Here is a 25,630-nt window from a genome sequence, read left to right as displayed (position 1 = left end):
CACCTCTTAGTCTCCAGAATGAGCATACGCAGACTGTTCTTAAGACTAAAGTCAAGAATTTCAGCACTTGTGATGGTTTACATGTGACTTGTCCCCAGAAGCTCACGTAGGACACAATGCAAGAGCTTTCAGAGGTGACATGATCAGGGGAGGAGTCCTGTGGCACCTGGTAACTTGATCCCAGGCTTAATGCCCTGATTGGTAACTGGGCAATAACTGTGGGCAGGTTGGCACAGCTGGAGGAGGGGTCCCTGGGGCTGTCCTGTGGGTTCTGTCTGGTCCCTGGTGGGCAGACGCTGTGTCTGCTGCTTTGTTGCTGCATCCTGAGCTGCCTTCCTGCCCCAGGCCCTTCTGCCATGATGCCCTCCTCCTCTGGGGCCCAGAGCAGTGGGGTTGGCCACTGGGAACTGAGGCCTGGGACTGTTGAGAGGCACAGCCCAAGGGGCCCCAGCAAACTTCCAGCTGCCAGCTGATTGGCTCCTCTGCGGTGATGCTCATTGGGCTGTTTCCCTGCCCTTTCAGACCCCAGAGCTGCTCATTGGGGGACTCTTTTGGCTCCGCCCATGTGACCCAGCCAATCGGCCTCAAGAGCAGGAGGAGGGGGGCGTTGAGAGGCTTGTGGGAAGCCCGTGGAGGCAGTTGGGCTCCCAGGGAATTCCTGAAGAGCTGTGTGGTGGGGTGTGTGTGCTAAGAATAAAGTTCCTTTCTGCTTGACAAGTGGTTTGTGAATTGTGCCCAGCCAGACTGCGGCATTGGACACTGTGAGCCAAATAAACCTCTCCTCCTCTAATTGTTCATGTCAGGTCTTTGTCACAGTGATGCAAAAGGTGACTTAAACAGCCACCTTAAAAACAGAGAGACAGACAGGGAGGAGAGAGAGAGGGAGGGAGAGAGAGAGAGGGAGGGAGACAGAGAGGGAGGGAGACAGAGAGGGAGGGAGACAGAGAGGGAGAGTGAGAGGGAGAGAGAGGGAGAGAGAGGGAGAGAGGGGAGGAGAGGGAGGGAGGGGGAGAGAGACAGAGGGAGGGAGAGAGCGAGAGGGAGAAGGAGGGAGAGAGAGAGGGAGGGAGGGGGAGAGAGAGGGAAGGAGAGAGGTAGAGGGAGAGAGAGAGATGGAGGGAGAGGGAGAAGAGAGGGAGAGAAGGAGAGGCAGGGAGGGAGGGAGAGGGAGGGAGAGGGAAGGGGGAGAGGGAGGGGTAGAGAGAGGGAGGGAGAGAGGGAAAGGGAGAGAGAGAAGGAGGGAGAGAGAGAGAGGGAGGGGGAGAGAGAGAGGGAGGGAGAGAGAGAAGGAGGGAGAGAGAGAGGGAAATGCTCTTCTTTTGACCCCTAAGAATTTCATAGGAAATTTCAATAACCACAAGTTTTCTATTTGGTCTTTGTTAATCCTGGAGGTGACTCTGGTGTGTGTAGTCAAGGACTGGTCAATAGAATATTAGGGATGGAAATATTTTGCATTTATCTCACCACAAATAATGAGAGATTAAAATATTTAATAGTAATGTGTTAGAGTATTTTTCCTTATAATTTATTTATGAGTGAATAACCGTCTTCACGTGGGGAAACATACACCACAGGTGAGCACCTGCTATGAAACAGACACACACATCACGTGTACAGGCGAGTGAATGCCAGGTTCATGGAGAGATAATTCAGGATGGGGTGTGAACAGTCACGAAAGCTGCTATTTTGTTTTCCGTAAGTGTGCAGGTCAAGGATTCATTTCATGTCTTTTTACTGGTGATGTTTTTGTGGGATTTCTGTAGTGAGGAGTGGACAGGCCAGTGAGAGCAAGGGCTCACAGCCCTTGGGGGAGGCCTTGCTTTGCCTGTCCTTGATGAGAGGTCCACCTTGGGCCTACCTTCCCGAGGTAGGAGGCTGAGCAGGTGCTGTGTGTCCTGAATGTATGACCTGTTGGAAGTTTCCCTAAGAACTCCCCAGGTCTATCAGATAAGGAGCCCCTAATGCAATATGGTGGCAGGGAAATTGCCAGTGGGCGGATAACAAGTGGTTTTGAAAATTCTCTAATTGGTCCTCCCGTCTTCCGCACTTGTGGACAGTTTGTGATCCCGATGAATCTTATGCAGGGCGGACATGCGTGCACCGTAGGTGATGACCTGACCTTTACTATGATTGGCCCCAGGAGCTTCCTGGTTTAAGATAACTGACTCTCACTTTCTATGTAAGATAGCAGCAGCTTGCAATAAAGTGCTTCATCTTTGTTACTGCTATCTGTGTGGGTGCATTTTAATCTCTGACGACAGACCTTTGCTGTCATGACCCAGCTCACAGAGACAGAGTAAAGCCAGAGACAGAGGGAGTCCTCGGCAGCCTGGGACAGTTCTGACCCTGTGCTCAGATGTGCTGAGTGTCCCCTGACCTGTGGCCTCACTGTAAATCTAGGGGACAAGGCAGAACACAGGCCCTGCTACAGACTGACTGGCGTCCCACCAGCTCCACAAAGAGCCACTGTCTGTCCTGGGAAAGACGTTAGACCCTGAAAGATGGAAGTCCTCATGTTCAGTGTGGGAACCGCACTCCTGCTGAGCCTCTAAGGGAGCATTTGCCAAAGTCCAAACAGGACATTAACACCTTGAGGGTGTCCCAGTGCAGATAAAGACTAGACCAAGGCAGAGCAGGCCAGAGTGGAAGGGACTGTCCCCAAGAGCCCTGAGCACAGCCCTGGTCTCACCTTGATGGCGGCGCAGACCTGAGCTGTGTCAGGGCCTCGGGGATCCTAGGGCAGGAAGGAAGCCCAGGGCTCAGCCTGGTTGAGGATCAGGGAAGACCCCCCCTTTGCTTACCAGGTTCCAGAAGCCCCTGCTGCATGGTAACAGTGAATTCAAGCTCTTGCAAACCTGAGTGGGCTGTGGAGTCCATGTGTGTAATATCCACCAGTGCCGAGTAGGAAGGCACCACAGTGGGGTTCATTTGACATGTTCATAGTGCACACAGCAGTCTGCCCACGTCAATCCCCAGGGCTCCCTCCTCCCCCATCCCCCTCCCCTGCCTTCCTTCACTCTACTGGACAGTCTTCTTTCTATGAAGTTAGTTTTAGTTGGTGCATTTCTGTTACATATAAATTGATATGCACCCAGGTCTGTTCACACTGCACACAGCATGACCCGGTCCACTTCCCTCCCCAGGTCCTCCCTGTTGCCCTCCCTCCTTCCTGATCCTTGGTCCCCAACTCTGCTTTACTGATCTCCCTCTATTTTTGTGAGATCTCTTTTTTATTCCTTTTTTATCTTTAGCATTTCCAGGAAATGCTGTAATATCATTCTTCTTTATGACTGAGTAGAACTCCACTGTGTATCAATCTTTTTTTTTTTTTTGTTCATGTATCTCTTGACAGGCACCTGGGCTGGTTCCATAATTTATCTATAAACATTGATGTGGCTGAATCACTACACTATGCTGATTTAAGTTCTATTGGATAAACACCAAGAAGTGGGGTCACTTGGTCATATGTGGCTCTATTCCTAGTCTTTTGAGGAATCTCCATAGTGTTCTCCAAAGTAGTTGTGCTATTTTGCAGTCCCACCAACAAGGTATGCGTGTCCTTTCTCCCCATAGTCTTGCCTCTATTCATTGTTATTTGTATTCTTGATGATCAGTGTGATTTTGGCCTGTATCTCCCTGATTGTTAGAGTTGTGGAACCTTTTTTCCTATGATTGTTGGCCACTCACATTTCTTGTTTTGAGAAATGCCTCTTTAGGTCATTTGGCCATTTATTGAGTAGGTTGTTAGTTTTTTAGGTGTTATGCTTTTTAGTTCTTTATATATCCTTGTTATTAATTCCTTATTGGAAGAGAAGCTGGCAAATTCCTTGTCACATTATGTTTACCAGATCTAGAAGTTTTCTGGTGAAGTTTTTGGTTCCTTTAAGCATCAGTCATCAAAGATATTTGAACTTATTCTTGTCCTATTTGTATCCCTAGAATTTCCTTTTCTTGCCTGATTGCTCTGGCTACACTCTCAAGAACTGCTAAGAGCCAAGTATACGATGCATGGCATTTTTGGTCTAAAGGTGACACCAGCTAGCCATTGAGATGATATGATTATGTTAAGATTTGCATTCATATGGATATTGGACTCCTGCTGTTCACCTAGGCCTGCTACGGGACTCCTGGAGAGTTCCCATTGGTTGGGGAAGTACAGTAGGAGGGAGTTCCGGGGGAGGAGCGCTCTCTGCGGGTCCGGGAGGAGGCCGCGTGGGTGGAAAAAATCTTCCCGGGCGGTACCGGACATTGGCGGCAGTTTCAAAAAATAAACTTTGTTCCTGCTTGAGTGGCTCGTGATTTTGTGCCCAGCCAGACTGCGGCAAAGAACGATCCTGGATAGGAGTGGTGAGAATGGAGATCCTTGTCACGTTTCTGATTCTGGAGGCAATGCTCAGTATGACGTGGGCTTTGGATTTCTCACATAGGGATTTCATGATGCTAAGGTGAGTTCCTTCTGTCCCTAGTTTCATCAGGGTTTTGTTTGGTTTTGGTTGGTTGTTTGTTATTTGCAGTGCTGGAGAGTCAACCTGGGGCCTACACATGCTAGCCATCATTAAACCACTGAGCCAGTGAATGGGTGCTGGATTCTGTCCCCAGGGTTTTCTGCATCTATTGAGGTGATCATGTGATTTTTGTCTTTGGTTTTACTTATGTGATGAGCTATGCTGACTGATTGGTGGGTATTGAGCCAGCTCGCATCCTGGGTGGAGTCTAACTTGATCGTCGTATGCAGTCTTTGTTAGGGTTTTGAATATGGTTTGCTATTATTTATTACAAATTTTGCATCTATGTTCATCGTGGAAATTGGTCTACAGTTTTATTTTCTTCGTGTGTCTTTGTCTGGTTTTGTGATCCGGGTAACATTGGCGTCATAGAGTAAGTTTGGTAGCGCTGCCCCCTTCTCTATTTTACAGAACAATTGGAGGAACTTTGCATTGGTTTTTCTTTAAAGGTCTGGGAGCGGAGAATCCATCTGGTCCTGGGCTTCTCCTTCTGTGAAGGTTTTTTGTTACTCCTTCACATGATATTGGCCTTTTTAGGTTTTCTATAATACTCGGTTCCTATTTGGTAGGTTCAATGTGCCTAGGAATATGTCTGTATGTTCTATTTCCTCCAATTTATTAGAATATAAGTTTTCAAAATAATCCTGAAGGATCCTCTGGATTTCAGCTGTGTTTGTGCTGATGTGTCCTCGTCCACCTTTGGGTTTGCCCTCTGGTTATATTGGTCAGTCTGGCAAAGGGTTGGTCAATCCCGTTTATCTTTATGAAGGCTGACCCTTTGTTTCATAGATACTGTGAATTTGTTTATTTCTCTATTTCATTATTTTTTTGTTCAGAACTTATTATTTCCTGTCTCATTCTGATTCTGAAGCTCACACAGCCTTCAGGTTCCACTTGGTACTCGAGGCGTGTCTTTGTCAGGGCGGGGGTGGACACCAGGACCTCGACACGGGGAGCCGTCACCCAGCCCCACCCAGTGGGACAGCAGCTGGTCTCTGCTCTTCACACTGTGTCTGCTGAGGGTTTGCTTGTTGTTGAGGCAGGACTCTTGTGCTGCCCACACTGGACTCCTGGATCAAGACAACCCTGGGCTCCTGAGCCTCTGAGTAGCTGGGACCTCAGGAGCCCAAAGCCTCACTAGGTCCCACGGGGCTTTGAAGGGGGAGCGTCTCCCTCTCTGTGCTGTCCACGTCCTCCTGTGAGATAATGGACTGTGGGAGGAGTCGGCCACTGGGCACCAGGAGCAGCAGGTTTGGTGGGAGGTGAAGTGCCCTCCACCCCTGTCACAAGGGCCCCACCCAGGACCATGCCTGCGCCCATGGCCTTCTGCAGAGGGCTCATCCCTCCAGGCTTAGGGAGCCCTCAGCACTGAGCAGAGTTGAACTTCCACGGCATTCATGAAAGACACAGGTAACACAGCACCATGAAGCACCTGGGGTAGAAAGACAGATCATCCAGAGCTGAGGGAGACAAATGTGCACCCTGGTCTCTGAGCGGTTATCTAACTGAATCTCTCAAAGTCGACACAGCAAGTCAGCAAGAAGAACGCAATAATGTCATCAGCTAGAGGAGGATGTTTTACTCGTTTCAATTATAGTAGGAGACAGAGGAGATGGATGGAAACACTGAATCCTTAAAAGGTATTACAGAGACCAGCCCAGCACAGGGGCCCAGGACGTTAACTCCGGTGACTCTGGAGGCCAAGGCAGGAGGATGGCAAGTTGAAGGCCACCTGGGGAACTGAGGAACCTCATGACTCAACATAAAAACTAAACAGGACTGGACAGGACTTAGCTCATGGGACAGGCCTGCAGAGCACCCCTAGGGCCTGGGTCCACCTTCAGGGCCACAAAGAAATCAGAACAAACAAAGAAAAGATATCAAAGGAATGAGAGGACATGAAGGTCAAGAAGGCAGAGTCACTTGAACAGGGACGTGCTCCCAGATTATGGGAAAGGGAAGGACCTGTGACAGTGAACGCCCAGGATGCAAAGCAGGTCAAGGACCCCCACCTCTGCTGACCTGGACACCTTGTGGGACACGACAGGAGCAGGAGCACAGAGCACCCAGGGACCCGTTCATGCTCCATAAGAGCACCCTCGTCACCTTGGCTGTGGCAGGGAATCCATTGATCCCACAGACCAAGAGAGGTGCTGAGACATATTGAAATGTCTCCTTGGACGTAAGTGGCCACGTGGAGCCTGCAGTGTGCACACAGGGGCAGGCAGCAGGAGGTGGAGCGGGGCCTTGCAGGGCTGGGGTTGCACCCAGGTCTCATCTGCAGCTGCCCACCCCCGGCCCTTGCTGGGGAGAGGAGCTGGTCACCTTGCTGTGGGGAGGAGGCAGCAACCCTGCAGGGTGTGAAGGTCCTGTGACCACATCCTGCTCATTGCTCAGCTCCTGCATCCTGGCCCCAATGTGGCCCCAGTTCACCCACCTCCTGTCCCTGCTGTGCCCTGGAAGGGGAGGCAGCAGAGGACATGGTGGAAAGTCCCCCCTGAAGACATTGGGCCTCCAGAGCCCAGGCTGGAGGAGGGAGCCCTGGGAAGCTGAGGTCATGCCCTGAGGAGCCCACGGTGACCTGCCACGGCCAACACTAGGGACAGGCAGAGTCCTGGGAGGGCAGAGTCCACAAGGTCACCTCTGTGTGGTTGTCCCACAAGTGCTCCATCTAAGCCACCTGATGTAGGGACACATGAGGATCCTCCCAGTCTCAGATTGTGGTTTTGGCAAAACAAGAGGGTTTCTCCCAGGTAGGAGGTGTGGGGACAATGCAGGTGACCTGGGATCCTCTGCACTGGGTCCTCTGGTAGCAAAGGGAAAGGACACTGGACACTGATGCTCCCACTCTCCTCTGAGACCTGCCTGGACACCTCCTTGGCCTCAGCCAGATCTGCAAAAGTCTGAGGTGTTCATGTTCTGGGGTCTCCAGGGTGGGCTGGTCACCTGGTGAGCAGGGAAGCTCCAGTGCTGGACACAGAGACCCCCTGGGGACCAGGCACTGTCTGAGGGTCTCCACCTGACAGGGTGCTGAGCTCAGGATGCCCCTGGTGCAGTCAGAGGGACTGGCCAGCAGCAAGTGACCTGCAGACCTTGAGCACTTTCTGATGAAGAAGAATTTTAAATGGGCTTCAATTTTGTCTTGATTTGCTTGATCTGGGGGATGTCACTCTAGGGCTTTTGCTGGTTCCTGGTCTTCTATCAGAATTCACAGGCTCTGACCCTGCACCGTCCACGCCAGCCTCAGGGTGTCCTGGGGGAGCTACTGCAAGGAGGTGGGGCCTCCTCCTGAGCTCCGGAGGGGACCTTTCCCAACAGCTCCCATGAGCCTGTGACCTGGCCCTCGGGCACCTGCAGTGAGTGGTTCCTCACCAGGACTCACCCTCGCAGAGATCCTCACACAGAGACCCCTGGAGCTCAGGGTCCCAGGTGGGAGAGGTCCAGCCCATTCCATGTCCACGCAGTGTCCACAGGGCACCCCACCAGAGCCACAGCAGTGGAGCTGGCAGGGAGCTGGGGAGACAGAGTCCTTGAACATGGAAGGGTCAGAGACAGACTGGACTCTAGACCTGGGGCTGGTGTCCTAGTCACTGAACTCAGGGAGAATCCACTCCTGGACCAGGACGTGAGGCTGAGACGCCTCCTCCTGCCCCTGAGCTAAGGAGGGCTCACAGATTCAGATGTCCTCCCATAACAGCAGGGTCCAGGAGCAGCCCCTGCTCAGCATGTGTCCACCTGAGCCCACTCCTGCTGCCCCTGATCCTCCCCTGCCCCACCCTGGCCACTCCTGCAGGGAGGATGCTTCAGAGCAGGCTGAGATCATAGCAGCCCACACTGGACCTGTCCCCAACCTCTGGCCACCTACTCTTTGGCTCTCAGGAGGTGCACCTGTGGGGGCTGAGGGGCAGCAGGGGAAACAGTGCTCAGCCCCAGGAGGTGGACGACCTTCCTGCTCTGGCCAGAATCTCCGCCTCTTCCCAGGGCAGCAGCAAACAGCACTTGGAGTGTGGGTGGACCTGGGCTGGACGTCCTCGTCCCTTCCTGGCTCCCTGATGGCACAGAGGTGCTCACTGCTCCTGGACCTGGGGGTGCCTCTTGGAATAGAGAGAGTGGCTGGGGGGGAGGGCTGGGGACTCAGGAGCCAGCACACGCTGCAGGCCACTGTGGTCCCCTCACACAGCCACCAGCACAGGTGCTCAGGGGTGTGCTGTGACAGACGCAGCAGGCCTCCAGGATGGCCACCAAGCTGACTCCCTCAGTGGACATGGGGCAGCTGGTCTCCCTGGCACTGTCCTCTGTGCTGTCACTGGTGTTCCATCAAACGCAGGTCCAAAGGGGCCAGGACGGGGTCATGAGAGCTGATGGGGTGAATGGTGCAGAGGTAAGGTCCACTTCCCCAGGCTGACCTGTGGGGTGTTGAGGACCATGGTGGACACCAGGACCCCTGGACTTCTCTTAACTGGCTGCCCACCCTACTGCTCCTCAGGCCCAGGGTTGCTGACCTGCAAAAGGAGATGGTCTATGTGGCAGGATGGGGCATGGATTAGAGGGGACAATGGGGAGGTGGAGGTTGGCCTGGGGGATGGTGGGTAAGTTGTCAGGATCTGGGGGGGGAGGGCTGAGCAACCTCAGGCACACCCCTGCCCCATTCTGGTCTTGATGGAGGACCAGGAGAACATGCTAAGGGCCTGGCTCCCCCTTCACCCCACACATCTGCCTTGAAGACCCAGAGGCCAGGGAGGACCCCGTGAAGGACAGGAGGTGACATCTGCAGCCCTCACCTCAGCTGCCACCCTAGTCCTGTGGCCTCCTTCCCCTGTGCAGTCTCACCCTCAGCCGTCCCCTCCCTGCTGTGCGGACCCTGCAGGCAGGACACACAGGAAGTGATGAGCCAGGTAGAGCTCCCGAGGCCCCACAGGAGGGTCCCCCCGACCTGGCACAGTGTGGAGCATCCAGTTTAGGCTGAAGAGCATTTTCCTACAAGGACAGCCAGGCTCAGGGGTGGTGACGCCCACCTCAGCTCTCAGCCAGGCCGCTCTGTTGAGGGTGGGACAGGCTGGAGCATGGACCCCAGAGCAGATGGGACGGCTCTTCCCCCACACCCCAGAACAGAGCATTTCACGTGCAGCACGGGGACCTGGTGCAGGGAGGAGGGCTCGCTCCTTTCAGCTGCTGTGTCAGTCAGCTCTGCGCTACTGCAACAAAACACCAGAGACCATCAACTTAAATAGACCAGAGCTGCTGAGGGAGGGGTTTGCTCCTGCACAGGCTGCGCCATGGTGGGCTGCACTGGGAAATCAGCCCTGAAGCCCATCAGCTGATCCATCTCCCAGAGGGCAGGGTGCAGGCCTCCACCTTGCTGGACCTCTGGAGCCTGGCACCCACCTTCTCAGTAGCTGGGCATGTTTCTCCTGGTTTAGGAGTGACCCCCACATTCCCTTCCTGGATCCTCTGAGGACATAATCCTGGGTTGGAGTCAGCCTGTGTGGGGCCGACTCTGGTGGGGCCTGGGGCCTGGCCTGGCTGGGCAGCATTCAGGTCAGTCATGAGGGCCTCAGGGTCAGGGGACCTCAGATCTGTGCTGAAATGTCTCCAAGGGGCCGAATTCCCTGAGCCCTGCCTTGAGGAAACCAGAGACAGGACAGGGAGGGGCCGTCCCCATCCGGTGGGTGCTCAGCTCTGGGGACCAGGGAGCAGCAGCAGCCCCAGCTTACCACTTCTGTGCTGTCTGACCTGCAGGGCCTGCACTCTCCTCTCTGGACGCTGGAGTCTTCAGAGCAGGCGGCATGAGGTCCACCCTGCCTGTCCTCCTGTGCCTCGGTCAGTGTTGGTGGAGGGAGGGACACAGGCTGGGTGGGGAGGGTCCCAGGTGCCAGTTCTCGGGCAACCCACAGGTTTTAAGTCCATATGGCACCAAATGGCTGCTGGCACCACAGGGACATATTAGGCCCACACCCAGATGCCAGCTCCTCACGGGGACCTCTCTTCCAGGGCTGAGTCTGCAACAGAGTCCCCGGGGGTCTTCAGGTGAGTGCCCTGCTAGCCTCCCACGTCCTGCCAGGCTCAGCTCTGGGGTCTCAGGAGAGAAGAGAGCAGCCTGGGCCGAGGGTGGTGACAAGGTAGGGCAGTGGGACCTGGGGTAGGGACAGGCCAGGACCCAGCCTCTGGTTTTCTTGCAGGGACCCTCCCTAAGCCCATTCTGTGGGCAGAACCAGGCCCTGTCATTCCCCGTGGAAGGTCAGTGACCCTCTGGTGTCAGGGATCACTGGACGCCCAAGAGTACTGTCTCATTATGCAAAGAACCTGGAGCCCCACATGCAGAAGCCCCTTACAGGGTCCAGGGAACAGGGCCATGTTCCCCATCCCCACCATGACTGCGCAGGATGCAGGAGGGTATCGATGCTACTATCAGAGCCCTGCTGGCTCCTCACAGAACAGTGAACGCTTAGAGCTGGTGGTGACAGGTAAGTGGACACTCAGGGGTCCAGCCCCTGCTCTGCCTCAGGAAAGGGGGTCTGCCCCCAGGTGTCCCTCACACAGCTCATTAATGGGTGAGGAGGGAGCCATGAACACCTGCCTCCTTCTCTCCTAGGATTCCACAGCAAACCCAGCCTGTCAGCCCTGCCCAGGCCTGTGGTGACCTCAGGAGGGAAGGTGACCCTCCAGTGTGGCTCATGGAAGGAATTTGACAGCTTTATTTTGAAGAAGGAAGGAGAACACCACCTCACCTGGACCCTGGACTCACAGCAAAAACCCAGTGGGCAGTTCCAGGCCCAGTTCCCAGTGGGGCCTGTTAACCCCACCCACAGGTGGACATTCACATGTTACGGCTATTTCAGGAGCAAACCCCAGGTGTGGTCAGAACCCAGTGACCCCCTGGAACTCCTGGTCTCAGGTAAGGAATTCCCATCCTTAACTCCAATATTTGGTGAGGCTGTGACCTTGTGGGCAGAGACTCAGGGTGTAAGAGGGTGACCTGCAGGCAGGACGGGGGAGGCAGGGGGTTGGCAGGATCCAGCCCTCAGACCAGAATCCTCTTCCTCCAGGGGTGACTAGGAAGTCCTCCCTTCTGACCCAGCAGGTCCCTGTCCTCTCCCCTGGAGAGAACCTGGCCCTAAGTGTCACACTGACATTGGCTATGACTGATTTGCTCTGTCCAAGGAGGGCACACAGGACCCCCACAGCGCCCTGCCCAGCACCCAGGCTAGGCTCTCTCAGGGTGACTTCCTGCTGGGCCCTGTGAGTAGCTCCTTCGGGGGTCAGTACATGAGCTATGGTGGACACAGCCTCTCCTCTGAGTGGTCAGCCCCCAGTGACCCCCTTAACATTGTGGTCACAGGTGAGGATCCCAGAGGGTGCAATAAGGGACCCAGACTCTGCACAGCCCTGTTGGGGAGCCCCAGGAGGTGATGGCCAGGGTGATGTGGGGTCCCAGGAGGGAGAGAGACAGGGAGGGGCAGAGAGGACAGAGACAGGGGGACACAGGGACAGGAAGAATCAGAGACAATGAAACAGACAGAGAGCACAGGGTCCTCAGAGAGAGGCCCTGGGGAGGTCTCAGCTCAGAACAAGCTGGGGCCACCCTCACCCTCCTTCCTCTCTCTAGGACAGCTCCCTGTCACACCCTCCCTCTCAGTGCAGCAGGAGCCCACAGTGTCCTCAGGGGAGAACATCACCCTGTTGTGTCAATCACATATCAAGATGGACACTTTCCTCCTGTGCAAGGAGGGGGCAGCTGATCCCCCCCTGCATCTGAGAGCAGAGTACCGAGCCCCATGGTACCAGGCAGAATTCTCCATGAGAGCTGTGACCTCAGCCCTCGGGGGGACCTACAGGTGCTATGGCTCTCACAGCTCATCCCCCTACCTGCTGTCATGGCCCAGTGCCCCCCTGGTCCTGGTGGTCTCAGGTGAGTGACCCTGACCCCATCCTCTGTGAGCTCAAGGATTCCCTCAGGGCCCTGCCCAGGACAGCTCTGGGTGGGATGGGAGTGAGGGGACCTAGGGAGGGTCAGCCAGCCGGACTCACCCCTCAGAGAGGGGCCACCGGGGTCCTCCAGCCTGTGCACCCACCCACCACTGGAATCAGGAAGGTGCAGGTGGACACAGGAGGGTCCTGGGGAGGCCAGGCAGGTGTAGGAGGATGGGCAGAGACAGTCCCCAGGGGCAGCCTGCACCCCTCACCCTCCTGTTCTCCCCATTCCCAGGACCCTCTGGGTTACCCAGCCCCCCACCCTCAGGACCCAGGTCAACAGCTGGTGAGTCTCAGGGGCCTCTGTGCAGACAGTGTCCTGCATTCTTGGGCAACCAAGAATCACTCTGAGCTACAAAGTCCAGTTACAAACTCAGCTAAGCTGTGTCCAGGGCACTGCAGAGAATGGTCAGGGATCTCAGGCCCCGGGGCTCAGGGCTGGGAGGCTGAGGGTGAGGTCCAGGCAGAGGTGACTCTGGGCCCAGCCTGGGGAGGAGCAGCCAGCTGAAGTGGGGGGCAGGCAGCCCAGCCCTCACCTCCCACCCACCCCAGGAGGCCCTGAGGACCAGCCCCTCACCCCCACGGACCCAGGACCCCAGAGTGGTGAGTGAGGGGCTCTGGTGGGAGGTGGGTGCAGGGCAGGGCTGAGCTGAGGGGGAGCAGCCCCCTCTGGAGATGCTGACGGGGACCAGCCCCTCCCCTCTGGGCCTCAGTTTCTCCCAGGGCAGAGGAGAGGCCTGGCCCTGACCTTCAAGTGCCTCTCAGGGCTGACCTTGGCTGTGCCCTGCTGGGAGAGGGGCCTCCAGGGAAGCCTCCAGGACCTGAATCTGCAGGGCTCTGTCCCCTGTGTGCAGTGACAGTGACACTGAGCAGGGGAGGGGCTCAGGGCCATCGGGGTGTCAGGCTCTTTCCCTCCAGCTCAGGGCTGAGCTCTGGTGGAGAGAAGGAGACTGGGAGTCAGACTCCCCCAGTTCAGGCCCCGCTCTGCTGCTTCCTGCTGGGTGACTGGGCAGGGGACCCCCCTCTGAGCCTCAGTTTCCTCATCTGTGCATGGGGAGTGGGTGGCAGTGCCATGATGCCTGAGTGACAGGGCTGGAGGTGGCAGGTGGAAAGACCAGCAGGCTGGCACACAGTAGGTGCTCAGGTAAGCAGCGTGGCTCCTCGTCCACACCCGTGCCCAGGACTGGGAAGGAGTCTGAAGATTCTGGTGGGGGTCTCGGTTCCCCTCCTCCTGCTGCTCCTCTTCCTCCTCCTGCGACACCAGTGTCGGGGACAATGCAGGAAGGCAGGTGAGTGGGGAGGGGGAGACGTGGTGGCGTCCCAGGGGAATTAGCCAGTTGTGCTCAGGGCACACAGATGGGAACCCTGGTTGTCACCCTGAGCAGCAGGACCACCCAGGAGACCCAGCAAGAGCCCGTGGTGGCCTCACAGGTCTGCCTTCTTCTCGTCACACAGGGCTCAGCACTGCTGTCACCTCCCCAGAGGCCACCCCAGGCCACCAGGTGACCCGCCCTCTCCCCCGCCCTCCTCTCTCTGCCCGCTGCCCTCCTCTCTCCTCCCACCTGATAGTGCTGAGGGCTCTGGTCGGCCTCCTGCCCTGAGGCCTGGGCGCTGGCCTCTCTCCTCTGCCTCCTCCCCTGCTGAGCTCGCTGCCCCTGCTCCTGAGTAGGAGGTGGACCTGGCCACAGCCCTGCCCTGCACTGGCCCCCTCCCAGCCATACAGATGGCCGACTCCTGGGGGTTTGCTGTTGGCAAGGCTCTACTGGGGGCTGGGGACAGCAGCAGCAAACACAGCCTGGTGCTCAGACACAGGACAGCCCCAGGACAGACAGACGGGGCAGAGGCAGACAGGCGTGGGGAGACCAGGCAGGGCGTCGGCTGTGAACCCAGGACAGAGCCAGGTGGGCGGAGGGCCATGGGCAGGAGCAGGAGGGGTAACTGGACAGTCAAGGAGGGTTCCCTGGGGAGGACCCTGGACAGAGCCCTCACCACAGGGACAGGCCTGAGAGCATCTCAGGAAGAGGGTCCTGCCAAGGGAGCAGCAGTGTGAGGCCCGTGGGCACAGGCTGACCTGTCCAGCAGGCACAAGTCCAGGTGGCTGCAGGTGATGCATGAGGAGCAGGTGTGACAGGTGGCAGGACAGAGGTGGGCAGGGCTCGGTCCTGCAGGTGCCTCTGCTCTGGCAGAGCCTGAGAAGCCCCTGGAAGTTCTGCTGGGCGTGGAGAGCTGACTGCTGGCTGCAGGTCCCTCCAGCTCCCTGTGGGAGGTGAGGGGCACAGCCAGAGTGGACTCAGGAGCTGCCTGCTTCTGTCCCCTCCCCAAAGCCCTGCAGATGAAGACCCCTGGGCAGTCACCTGTGCCCAGAATCAGGGCCATCGTGGAGTGTCCCTTCATCCCCTGAGTCAGGGCCATTCCTGGTCATGAAGGACACATCAGAGGGAGAGGACAGCCTGCAGGGTGTCATGTGGGTCCTGTCCCCTCCAGGCCCCAGGCTCCCAGGCTCCAGTCTCACCTGTCACCACTCTGTCCTCACTCCAGGTGGCTGCATCTGAATCCTCCCAAGTTGTGACCTATGCCCAGCTGAAGGACCTCAAGCTCAGAGAGGGGACAGCCACTGCTCCTTCCTCCCAAGAAGGGAAATCTCCTGCTCTGCGCAGTGACTACGCCACCCTGGCCTTCCACTAGCCCAGGACACCACTCAGATCCCACGCTGCAAGGACAGGGACACGGGGACCCCAGCAGGCACTAGACAGCCCATGGACATGCAGCTGGGTGTCAGGACCAGCCTGGGGCCTGACGTGCATGGCCAGCAGCATCTGCGACCTGCTGGAAGTCACCTGATTCCCAGTGACAATAACTGGTCCCCAACCACGTGCCACGTTTGGCCATTTTATTCTCCTAGTCACCAACAGGCAAGGGGAGGAGTCACAAGGCAAGTGAGCAAGTGTGTGATGGGAAAGTGCATCCCGCTGATGACACACAGAAATGAAGTGACTTTGATCAAAGGAAATTTACAATAAAGTTCAAAATTTGCTGGGGTGACCCTGGGGAGTCCCATGTCACCTGCCTTCCTGCTGATTTTCACATCCGGCTGGGACCCCTCTGTGCAGCAGCATGACCTGGGCTGAGTGGCAGCCTGCAGGGGTCCCCTGCCCACCTCAGGAAAGGGTCTGTGGAAAGGGAGCAGCAGACCTGGAGCCACCCAGGAGCCCAGTGGGAGCAGAGCCTGGGGACCTAGAGACAGAGGAACAGAGGGAGGGACAGGGAGGGACAGGGAGGGGCAGGGGGTGGGCGAGGGGCACCGACACCCAGGGGCATGGAGACATGGAGGGGAAAGACAGACGGCAGGGGGTCCTCACTCACCCAGCTCCCAGGGAGGGGAGGGGGAGTCCCCAGCTCACACCTCCTTGTCCTCAGGGTCCTCAGAGAACCCCCCTCCAGGTGCTCCCACTGCCCTGTCCTCCTCCTCCTCCTCCTCCTCCTCCTCCTCCTCCTCCTCCTCCTCCTCCTCCTCCTCCTCCTCCTCCTCCTCCTCCTCCTCCTCCTCTTCTCCTCTTCCCCTTTCTCCTCCTCCTCTTCTTCCTCTTTTCCTCTCAGTCTTCACCTTCTCCTCCTCTCCCTCTCTGTCCTTCCTCCTCCTCCTCTTCCTCTATTTTGCTCCTTCTTCCTGTTCTCCACTTCCTCCTTCATACCCTCCTCCTCCTCCTCCTCCTCCTCCTCCTCCTCCTCCTCCTCATCCTTTTTTTAGGTCTCTCCTCCTTCCTTCCCCTCCTCCTTCTAACCTCCCTTCCCCTCCTCCATTTCCTCCTCTTTCACTTCTTCTCCTGGTTCCCTCCCCTCCCCTTACCTCCCTCCTACTTTTCCAACTCTCCCTCCTCCGCCTTCTCCACCTCCTCCCCTCCTCCTCCTCCACCTCCTCCCTGTCTCTAGGGCCCTCCTCCTTCCTTCTCCTCCTCTTTTCCTCTTCCCCTCCTTCCCTCCTTCTCTCCTCTTCCTGCTCCCTCTCCTCCTCCTTCCTCCCCTCCCTCCTCCATTGCCTCCTTCCCCTTATTCTCTGTCCCTCCTCCTTCCCTCCTCCCCCTGTCCTCCTCCTCCCCTTAACTCCCCTCCCCCTCCCCCTTCCCTTCCCTTCCTCTCCCCCCTCCCCTCCTCCTCCTCCCTGCCACTACTGTGTGCTATAATTATTATTCCTCTTCCCCTTCTTCTTTACCTTCTCTTGACTTAGTGACGGTTCCCTTTATTCTCTAACTTTTCTTTTTTTTTTAAATTTTTATTATTAGTTGTTCAAAACATGACAAAGCTCTTCACATATCATATTTCATACATCTGATTCCAGTGGGTTATGAACTCCCATTTTTACCCCAAATACACATTGCAGAATCACATCGGTTACACATCCACGTTTTTACATACTGCCATACTAGTGTCTGTGGTATTCTGCTGCCTTTCCTATCCTCTACTATCCCCCCTCCCCTCCCCTCCCCTCCCATCTTCTCTCTCTACCCCATCTACTGTACTTCATTTCTCCCCCTTGTTTTTTTCCCCTTTCCCCTCACTTCCTCTTATATGTAATTTTGTATAACAATGAGGATCTCTAAATTTCCTACTGGTCTTTCTGACACTACATTTTTACTTACTAGGTCCATGAATTAAGTGCCTAAAATCACCCAAACTTAATTTTTCATTTATTAACAAATAAATGTAGGGACCCTACAAGAAAACCTCACAGTTGGAGTCCTTAGAACACAAGGCCATACACCCCTGTGTCCTAACCTCCCAGGCTTATTTCTCTTGATGTACCACATTCACACTTAGCAGGAATCATTTTCAAACAGCAGATATAAAAGAATGTTCTAAGTCTGTTTGACTCTTCTGCCCTTCTGCCATGATGCCCTCCTCCTCTGGGGCCCAGAGCAGTGGGTTGGCCACTGGGAACTGAGGCCTCGGACACTGTGAGCCAAATAGTCTTCTCCTCCTCTAATTGTTCTTGTCAGGTCTTTGTCACAGTGATGCAAAAGGTGACTTAAACAGCCACCTTAAAAACAGAGAGAGGGAGGGAGAGAGGGAGGGAGAGGGAGGGGGAGACGGAGAGAGGGAGAAAGAAAGAGGGAGAGGGAAGAGAGAGGGAGAGAGTGGGAGGGGGAGAGGGAGAGAGAAGGAGGGAGAGAGAGGGAGAGAGAGAGGTAGGGGGAGACAGAGGAACAAATGATTCTTCTGACCCATCAGACAATGTCATAGGAATCTGAGTGACCAGATGTTTCCTCCTGGGTCTTGGTTAGCCCTTTGCAATTCCAATACCCAGGAGACTCTGTGGTGGTCAAGGACTGGTCAGTAGAATCCTAGGGATGGACGTGTTTCACGTTCATCTCGCCACAAACAATATGGAATTAAAATATTCATAAGCCAATGTGTTAGAGTAATTTTTGTTAGTTGTTTATTTATGAAAATAGAAACAAGCTTATCTCCATGAAGTTCATACCATAGCTGAGCACCTGCTGTCACACACACACACACACACACACACACACACACGTTAAAGAAGAGTGATGAGAAGGTCATGGAGAGATCTACCCAGGACAGTGCTGTGAACACTCACAAAAGCTACTACTTTTCATTCCATGGCGTGTGCAGGACAGGGATCCTCAGTTCATGTCATTGGTGACATTTGCATGGCAGTTGTGTAGTGAGTGGGTGGACCGGCCAGGGACAGCATGGCTCTCAGCCTTTCCTGGAGGCCGTGCTTTGCCTGCACTTGAGGGTCCACTGGGGCCTGGACCATCTCTGACACGGGAGGGAGGGTGAGAAGTGCTGTGGGTCCTGAATGTGCGACCAACCTCCAGACTCACAGACAGCAAAGCCACAGCTCTGGGCTGGACAGTGGCCTGTGGAAATCCCTGCAGGCCCAGGCAACAGCAGGAAAGAAATGGACAAATTGAGTTTCATGAAAACTTTCAGATTTTGTGCAGAGCAGACAACATTGTCACTGGGCACAGTGGCACACCCCTGTGATCCCAGCTCCTTGGAGAGCTGAGGCTGGAGGATCACAGTTGGAGGCCAGTTGAGCACATTTGGGAGGTCCTGCCTCTCAATTTAGAAAGGGGCCTGAGGTCGTAGCTCAGTGGTAGAGCACCCCTGGGTTCAATCCCCAGTACCCTCCCCACAAACAAAGAGTACCACTAGAGTAAGGAAGACTCCCACAGAACTGGAGAAAATATTTGCAAATCATACAACCAATGAGGAATCAATCCCCCGAATACATGGATAACTCACAAAACTCAAACTAAAAAAGAAAAGAAACAAAGAGAATCCCAATGCAAACATGGCAAAGGAACAGGCCAGGTGCACTGGAGCATGTCTGTAATCCCAGCAGCTCAGGAGGCTGAGGCAGGAGGATCACAACTTCAAGGCCAGCCTCAGAAACTTAGCAAGGCCCTAAGCAACTTGGTGAGACTCTGTCTCAAAAAAAATAAAAATAAAAAGCCTGAGGATGTGGCTCAGAGGTTAAGTGCCCCTGGGTTCGATCCCCAGTAACCTCCCCCTAAAAAGAGGCAGCAAACGACTTAAAAATGTCCTTTTGCCAAAGAAAATACACAAATGCCTACTAAACCCAAAGGAAAGATGCTCAACAACCCTGAGTTTTACCAAAATTCACATCAAACCACAATGAGAGTCCCCTCCTACCCATGAGGGGAGCTACTGTCAAGGACAAGGGTCTCTAAACCCTAACAATGAACCGCCCAGAACCATCTCAAGGGAGCCCTCCACCTCGGATCACCTTGACGAGACCCAGCAGGGACCGACGTGGTCCAGAAGGTGGGAGGTGTGCATACTGTGCACTGCACAACTTGGTGAGAGCAACAGAGGGAGGAGCAGCTAGACGGAAAGACAGCCCTTGTTCATGGACTGTTGAAACGCCCAGAGTCTCTGCACACTCGCGGCCCTAGCTATCAGAATCCCAAAGGCATTTCTCACAGAAATAGGGAGGACCCTCCTAATGGTTCAGATGTAATCCCCAAAGACCTCGAACCAACGATCTGATGTAGTGATATGACAAACGATGTCCCATTATGAAGTTCTTCTCTGAACCTTCTTGTGGCTTCAGGAGTGGAGGCTGAATCCTGTCCAACGCTTTTATGAGACGATATTGTTTAAGTGGGGCCTTTGTTATGTTGGCCAGGCTGCCCTGGGATTCCTGGGCTGAGGCTGTCCTCCTTCCTCAGCCTCCAGTGTGGCTGGGACTCTAAGCACATGTCACTGTGCCTGGAGCACAGAAATACTCCTATTGAAACTATATGTCACATATGGAATTTAGAGTGTTGCAATATTTCATTGTCATTGAACGATCATTTATTTTTTCTTCCATTTCATCTATCAGATTCTGATACCAGTTTGCAAATATCCATTTTATGTATCAATTCATGCGTACCTACTTCAAATACATGTGATATGGTGAGCTGAATATGGATCTCTTATAGGGAATCCCTCAATGCTGACTTTAGAGCTGTTTGTAGTGAACCATGCCAAGGTGAAGAAAATTCTCATTGACCCTTGGTTGGGTCTCCTGGGATTCGGGCCTTTACAAGATGTCCATCACTTGGAGGCTTTGAATGCGCCCAGAGGTGCTGGGGCTCAGGAGCCATGGCCCTGGTTGCTGTGGACCTTCCCCAGCGGGTCCTCACGTGTCAGCCCTGGGAATGGGGCTGGTGCCCTGGGGCGGTGCCGTGTCTGCTGGTTGTCTCTGTTGTGTCCAGGAGCTCAGGAGGCTGGTCTCTGGGCTGGACTGACTGCCCGGGTCACCACACCTGCCCCTTTGCAGAGAGGCCCAGAGCCTGATCTAAGCTGTCCACAAGCACAGGTCCTGTGGTGGGGTTCCCTGGGCAGAAGTGTCCCCGAGGCAGATCCTGGGGCACTGTCCCTGCTATCAGGAGACAGACAGCTAATTGTCCTGTGGTCTGGATCCCACTGCCCAAGGTTGCAAACTGCTGGTGCCTCTTCTCATTGTGACAGGGGCAAAGGCCAGCATCCCCTCTATCCAATCTCCCCCCTTTGCAGTGGCACGTCCCCAGCACTGTCCCCTCCACAGCAGAGAGGACCTGCTTTCACTCCCCACCACCTTGAAGCCCAGGAGCCTGCTCCTGCCCTGCCCCTGCTCCCAGGAGGCCAGCTTAGGCTGGCACTGCCCAGGGCTGGGCTCCTGCACCCCAAGGGGCAGTGTTTCCTCTCTATGCAGAAACTGGACCCCAAATATGAGAAAAGAAGAAGAAGAAGAAGGGGTGGGGGATCCCATGAAAACTGACGGGAAACCAGGGGAGAGGGAGGAGAGGGAGTGGGAAAGGAAGAACTGTGGGTGAAAGGGATCAAATTTCCCAGGTTCACAGCTGAACATCCCACCGTGCATCCCACACTGTGCCTATCCATAAAGCACTAACTAAAAACACTACAAATAAACAGAAGGAAGGCAGGAGGGTTGTGGAGGGGAACAGGCAGAGGAAGGAGGGGGAAGGGGAGGGCTGGGGCCTCAACTGGAGCAAATCATCTCCCATGCCTGCATGACTGTGTCGAGATGAACCCCAACATCATGTGTGTCTTCAGTTAACTAAGAAATACCATAAAAGACACGGCAAATCAGCATCAAATCTCAGCAATATCGTCATTTAAGATAATATATTTTAGTCATTTTATGCAAGTTAAAGGACAGATGGATCAACAGAAAGTAGTGAATTTTGAAAGATATTAAACAGCTGACTCAAGCCTGGTGGTACACCCGTCTGATCCCAGTGACCCTAGAGGCTGAGGCAGGAGGATCCCAGGTTTGAGGCCACCCTGGGAACCTTAGAGAAAAGTCACCAGGGCTGGGACGTGGCTCGGGGTAGAGCACTCGCATACCCAAGTCCTTGTGCAGGGCCTGAGGTCAGCCCCAGGTGGGGGAAAGAGATGAAAGGACTGAAGCCCACTAAGGTCAAGACGGACAGAGTGACCAGAGCTGAACCCAGGAGCACAGGGGCGGGCTCCAGGTGCACGGGGAACGTGATGGAAAGGTGAAAATGACCCCCAGGACACGGTGGATGTGGGGCAGGCCCAGGTCACCCAGCCTCTGCTAAACGGGAATTGTTGATGAAGAGCACACAGGTAAGGAGTAGAGGACTTACTTTACTTCTACACGATCCTGTGTGAGTACTGACTCCATGTTCATGTGCCTGGGGCCTGGTGCCCAGGACAAGTTGCATTGACCCAGGAAAGGTGGAGAGACGTGATGAATGTCTGTGTGGGTGCTGCATGGCCACAGTGGGCTTGCAGTGTCCACAGGGGGCTCTGTGAGGGCCGAGCGGGGCCTTGGAGGGGCCTGTGCTGCACCCAGGTCTCACCTGACAGCTGCCCACCCCCGGCCCTTGCTGGGGTGAGGAGCTGGTCACCTTGCTGTGTGGGAGTGTGGACCACCCCGAGGCCAGTCAGGTGTCTCCGTGCGCTCTCCAGGGGCAGCAGTGATAAAGAGCTCCCTGTGCCTGGTCTCTCACACAGGTTCCGGCTCACATGGCTGTTAAGCTGCGGGAGAGCTGGCCACGTCCTTTACGGGTCCCCTGTCTGTCTCTGCAGCATGGATAGACCATTCCAAGGCCAGCGATTCCGTTCCTGCTGAGCCGTGGACGCTGGAGCCTGAGAAATTGTTGCTGGTTTCAATGATCCACTTTCCACCGCCTCTGAGTTCACGAGACCAGCTCCCTCTCCAGTCCACAGGTTTTCCTGCCAAAAGAGTTTCAGATTTAATTCTTCTCTGTTGTTATTTGCAGGCCGTCCTCTCTGCCTGCACGTCCCCTTCCCTAGGGACTGATCACCCTCTGCCACTAGCCTGTCCACCTGGGGCATCCTTCACAAGTGATTTCTCTCTTTCTTTTTAGTCCTGGGATTGAACCCAGGGGGCTTCACCACTGAGCCCCATCCCCAGCCCTTTTTAGTGTTTTATTGAGAGTCGGGGTCTAGCTGAGTGGCTAAGTGGCTGCCAAGTGGCTAAGGCTGGCTCTGGTCCTCCTCCTCTGCCCGCTGAGCTGTGGGGATCACGGGGTGCACCACCGCGCCCAGCTACACGGGATTTCTTACGTGCTGTTCACTTTCTTGGTCTGCACCGCGTGAGGTTCCAGGAGCCCTTAGTTCTGCACCTGGAGGAGGAGCACCTTCCTGCTGCCCAGGTGGTGCTGAGGCTGCTGGGAGGGTCCTTCCTGGAAGCCGCCCCCTCCCTGGCAATGCACTGGCCTCCTGCTGGGCCTGCTCATCTCAAGCTTCTCCACCTGGAGTTCAGGACCTGCCCAGAGAAGGTAGGACGAGGCTCAGTGCCCAGGGACAACTTCTGCCTCGCTGCCCAACGTGGACACGCCTCAGGTGCCCAACAAGTGACTTTCCAGATGACTTGCCACCTCAGTCACCAACATCCGAACAAGGCTGGGAGCCATCTGGTCACCCTCACCACAGGCCTGGCCGTGGACACGTGGCTTAGGTGCTGCACGGAACCTCCCCAGGCTGAGCGGCAAGTGAGCCCCGACACTGTGTCCTCCCGTGCCCAGGCGTCTCAGCCCACGTCCCCTGGGGAAGCCACTTCCCCTCACACGCGGTAAGCACTGGGAGCTGGTGTCGCAGACCCTCCTGGGCCCTGTGTTCCTTCTCCTCCCCCCTGAACAGCTCTGCTCCCAACATCCCAGGAAACACTGCACACAGCCAGGGCTGCTCAGCTCTGGGCTCTGCCCCTGCTGTCCCTCTCCTGGGGACATCCTGCTGACCAGCACCTGTTGCTCACACCCATGTTGGGGAGTCTGTTGAGCCCAGTGTCTATGCCACACGCCCCAAAGGGGAGTTACCGCCTCCTGATACCCATGGGTCGTTACCGCCTCCTGATACCCATGGGTCTGACTTGCCTTGATCTGACCTTTGAGACAGTGGTGGGGTCTCCATGAACTCTGGCCTTCAGGGGCCATCAGAGGAGCCCACCCACAGGAAGTCCCCAGACACACCTGCCTGGTGACTGACAGGGTTCCCACCCCAGCTGACAGGGCAGGTGCTGCCACCTCAGGGCCCCTCCAGTGGGACCCCCAGGTGCTCTGTCCTCCTGGGCCTAGGAGCACTGTGGTCATTCCAGTGTCCAGATCTGAGGCGAGTGGCTAACGCTGAGCACTGGTCGGCAGAGGGACCTCACGCTGCGAGCCTGGCTGTGCCCAGGACGCCCACACTCTCCAGGCGCCCTCCCCAGTGCTTCCTGGAGGACCCTGTTCTGTAGGAGGCCAAGGAGAGGCCCTGCACTTCTCCTCCCTGGACCCCAGAGTGGAGCGGGGCCCCTGCAGGCCGCTGGTGCTGAGAGGAACCCGCAGGAGCAAGGACGGGCTTCAATTTGTTCCCACAAGGTAAACAGCCCTCTCAGGTCACCAGGGGGCTGTCCTCGAGGTTTACAGGAAGTGGTGAGTGGGCTGAGCTGTGGCTCAGTCCTGGGCTCTGCCTGACTGCAGGGGAGTGGACAGCCCACCCTACACCTGGGGGCTTCAAGTCCTACCTTCCTTCCTGTGAGCACTGAAGGCCTGACCCAGACGCTGCGAGTTTCAAATTAGGAGGAAGGACACTGCCCATGCCCTGCCCACCTCCCGGGGGTCCGTCCTCCCAGGGCCCCTGTAGCTGTGCATTGTGGGAAGGTCCCTCTGAGTAACCGTGACCACCTTAGATTCCAGGAAGCCTCTGAGAAGCTTAAAGCTGAGGGGACTAGAAATCTCCGGGTCCTCCTAGCAGGCCAGGGACAGGGCCTGGGACCTTCCCAGTGGAGTCCCTGCCTCACCTGCAACCTCCTGAGCTGACCCGCACCCTGCCCTGTCTGACAGGGTCCTGGTCCTAGAACCCTGCCCAGAACCGCCCCACAGCCCCACCGAGGCTCCCTAGGCTCCAGCCTGCTCCCCAACTCCTCCCACTCCTCCCCAGCCCCGCTGAGTCTCCTCTCTCCCTCTCTGGTCTGCACACAGGGAAGACCCGCTCCCCAGCACCAGCGCTGCTGTTGGCCACCCTCCTCCATGTGACGTGCTCTGAGACCCCCAGGACAAGGCTTGGAGACTGACCTCCCCCATGAAGGGGAAAGGCTCCTTGGTCTCACAGGGGCAGAGGTCTCAGTCCACGGTCCCACGGTCCTGCTGCCTGGGGCCTGTCATGAGGGCCACATCATGGTGACAGGTGGTGGAGCCACCAGGGCCACTACAGAGGGGAGCAGGCCAACCCACAGCCTGCGGGGCTGGCCCCCTGACCGGCCACCTCCACTAGGTCTCACCTCTTAGAGGTTCCGCCCTCCACTGCACCAGGCTCAGGGTCACCCTTCCACACCCAGGCCTGGGCGCCAGCAGAGCTGACCCCAGCAGCCCTGCCCCTGACCCCTGCTCTCCCAGGACCCCAGGGCTCCTGCCCCTGCCGTGGTCACAGCAGGTGGATAGCTGGCTGGGACCTCTGAGCTGGTCCTTGGTGTCTCTGTGGGGGTTGTAGAGACTCAGGCCATCATGGGGGGACAAGACATGGGGTGCCCAGCACTTCCCACTGTCGGGACACGCAGGGCGTCTTCTCCCAGGGCAGCCGTCACCCACACAGGGATGTGGGGTGGACCTTGGTCATCCCTGAAGCCCACATGCTGAAGCCTTGGCCACCCGCCGTGGTGCTATGGGAGGTGCAGGAAGCTCAGAGGTGGGGCCTGGTGGAAGGGACGTGGGCCCTGGGGACGAGCCCTTGAGGGGACGTGGGGACCCTGGCCCTCCTGGCTCCCTTTGCTTCCCGCCTGCCAGGAGCTGAGAGCTTAGCTCCCCCGTGGGCTTCCACATGTGCTGCCTGAGCAGGGCCCAGGGCAGAGGCCAGGCCACCAGGACGAGGCTCTGCGCCAGGAGCCGCAGCGACCCTTCCTCTTAGCGGCTTTCTCCCAGGATCTGGCCTCGGCGGTGGAGAGTGGACCAGCTCCTCTCCACGTGCACAGGGAGGACCTCACCTAGCAGCTCTGCAGCCCAGGGCTCCTCCCAGCCCAGGCCTTGCACTCATGGAGGAGGATCCGGCCGGGCAGCCTGGGAGGCCTCGCTGTGTGCCCTCGTCACTGACCCCGTCCTGGGGTGACCCTTCCTTTATGCAGGACCTGAGTGCTCACTGCCCCCCAGACT

General features: G+C 56.3%; 1 protein-coding gene and 1 long non-coding RNA gene across 2 annotated transcripts in view; one reads left to right on the top strand and one right to left on the bottom strand.

Annotated features, from left to right (window-relative positions):
* The window catches only part of LOC114082078 (leukocyte immunoglobulin-like receptor subfamily A member 6), a 39,077-nt gene extending 23,539 nt beyond the window's left edge, over window positions 1-15,538 (top strand). The window contains 12 exon segments of the mRNA XM_071604719.1: window positions 10,245-10,325; window positions 10,497-10,532; window positions 10,685-10,969; window positions 11,098-11,400; window positions 11,552-11,620; window positions 11,623-11,844; window positions 12,112-12,414; window positions 12,712-12,762; window positions 13,029-13,079; window positions 13,658-13,765; window positions 13,932-13,978; window positions 15,015-15,538. Of these exon segments, the coding sequence (XP_071460820.1) occupies window positions 10,245-10,325; window positions 10,497-10,532; window positions 10,685-10,969; window positions 11,098-11,400; window positions 11,552-11,620; window positions 11,623-11,844; window positions 12,112-12,414; window positions 12,712-12,762; window positions 13,029-13,079; window positions 13,658-13,765; window positions 13,932-13,978; window positions 15,015-15,161 (1,703 nt within the window). The 3' untranslated portion in view covers window positions 15,162-15,538.
* Window positions 15,539-21,125: 5,587 nt separating this feature from the next.
* On the bottom strand, window positions 21,126-23,842 carry LOC139702734 (uncharacterized). Its single transcript, XR_011705322.1, has 3 exons — window positions 23,381-23,842; window positions 22,572-22,773; window positions 21,126-22,217 (listed from the first exon to the last, which is right to left on the bottom strand). It is a non-coding gene; the product is annotated as an uncharacterized lncRNA (long non-coding RNA).
* Between the last annotated feature and the right edge of the window lie 1,788 nt (window positions 23,843-25,630).

This window comes from Marmota flaviventris, chromosome 18 (assembly GCF_047511675.1).
Source record: "Marmota flaviventris isolate mMarFla1 chromosome 18, mMarFla1.hap1, whole genome shotgun sequence".
Lineage (NCBI taxonomy): Eukaryota > Metazoa > Chordata > Mammalia > Rodentia > Sciuridae > Marmota > Marmota flaviventris.
Note: the sequence above shows the minus strand (reverse complement) of the source record. Positions and strands in the feature narration are given on the sequence as shown.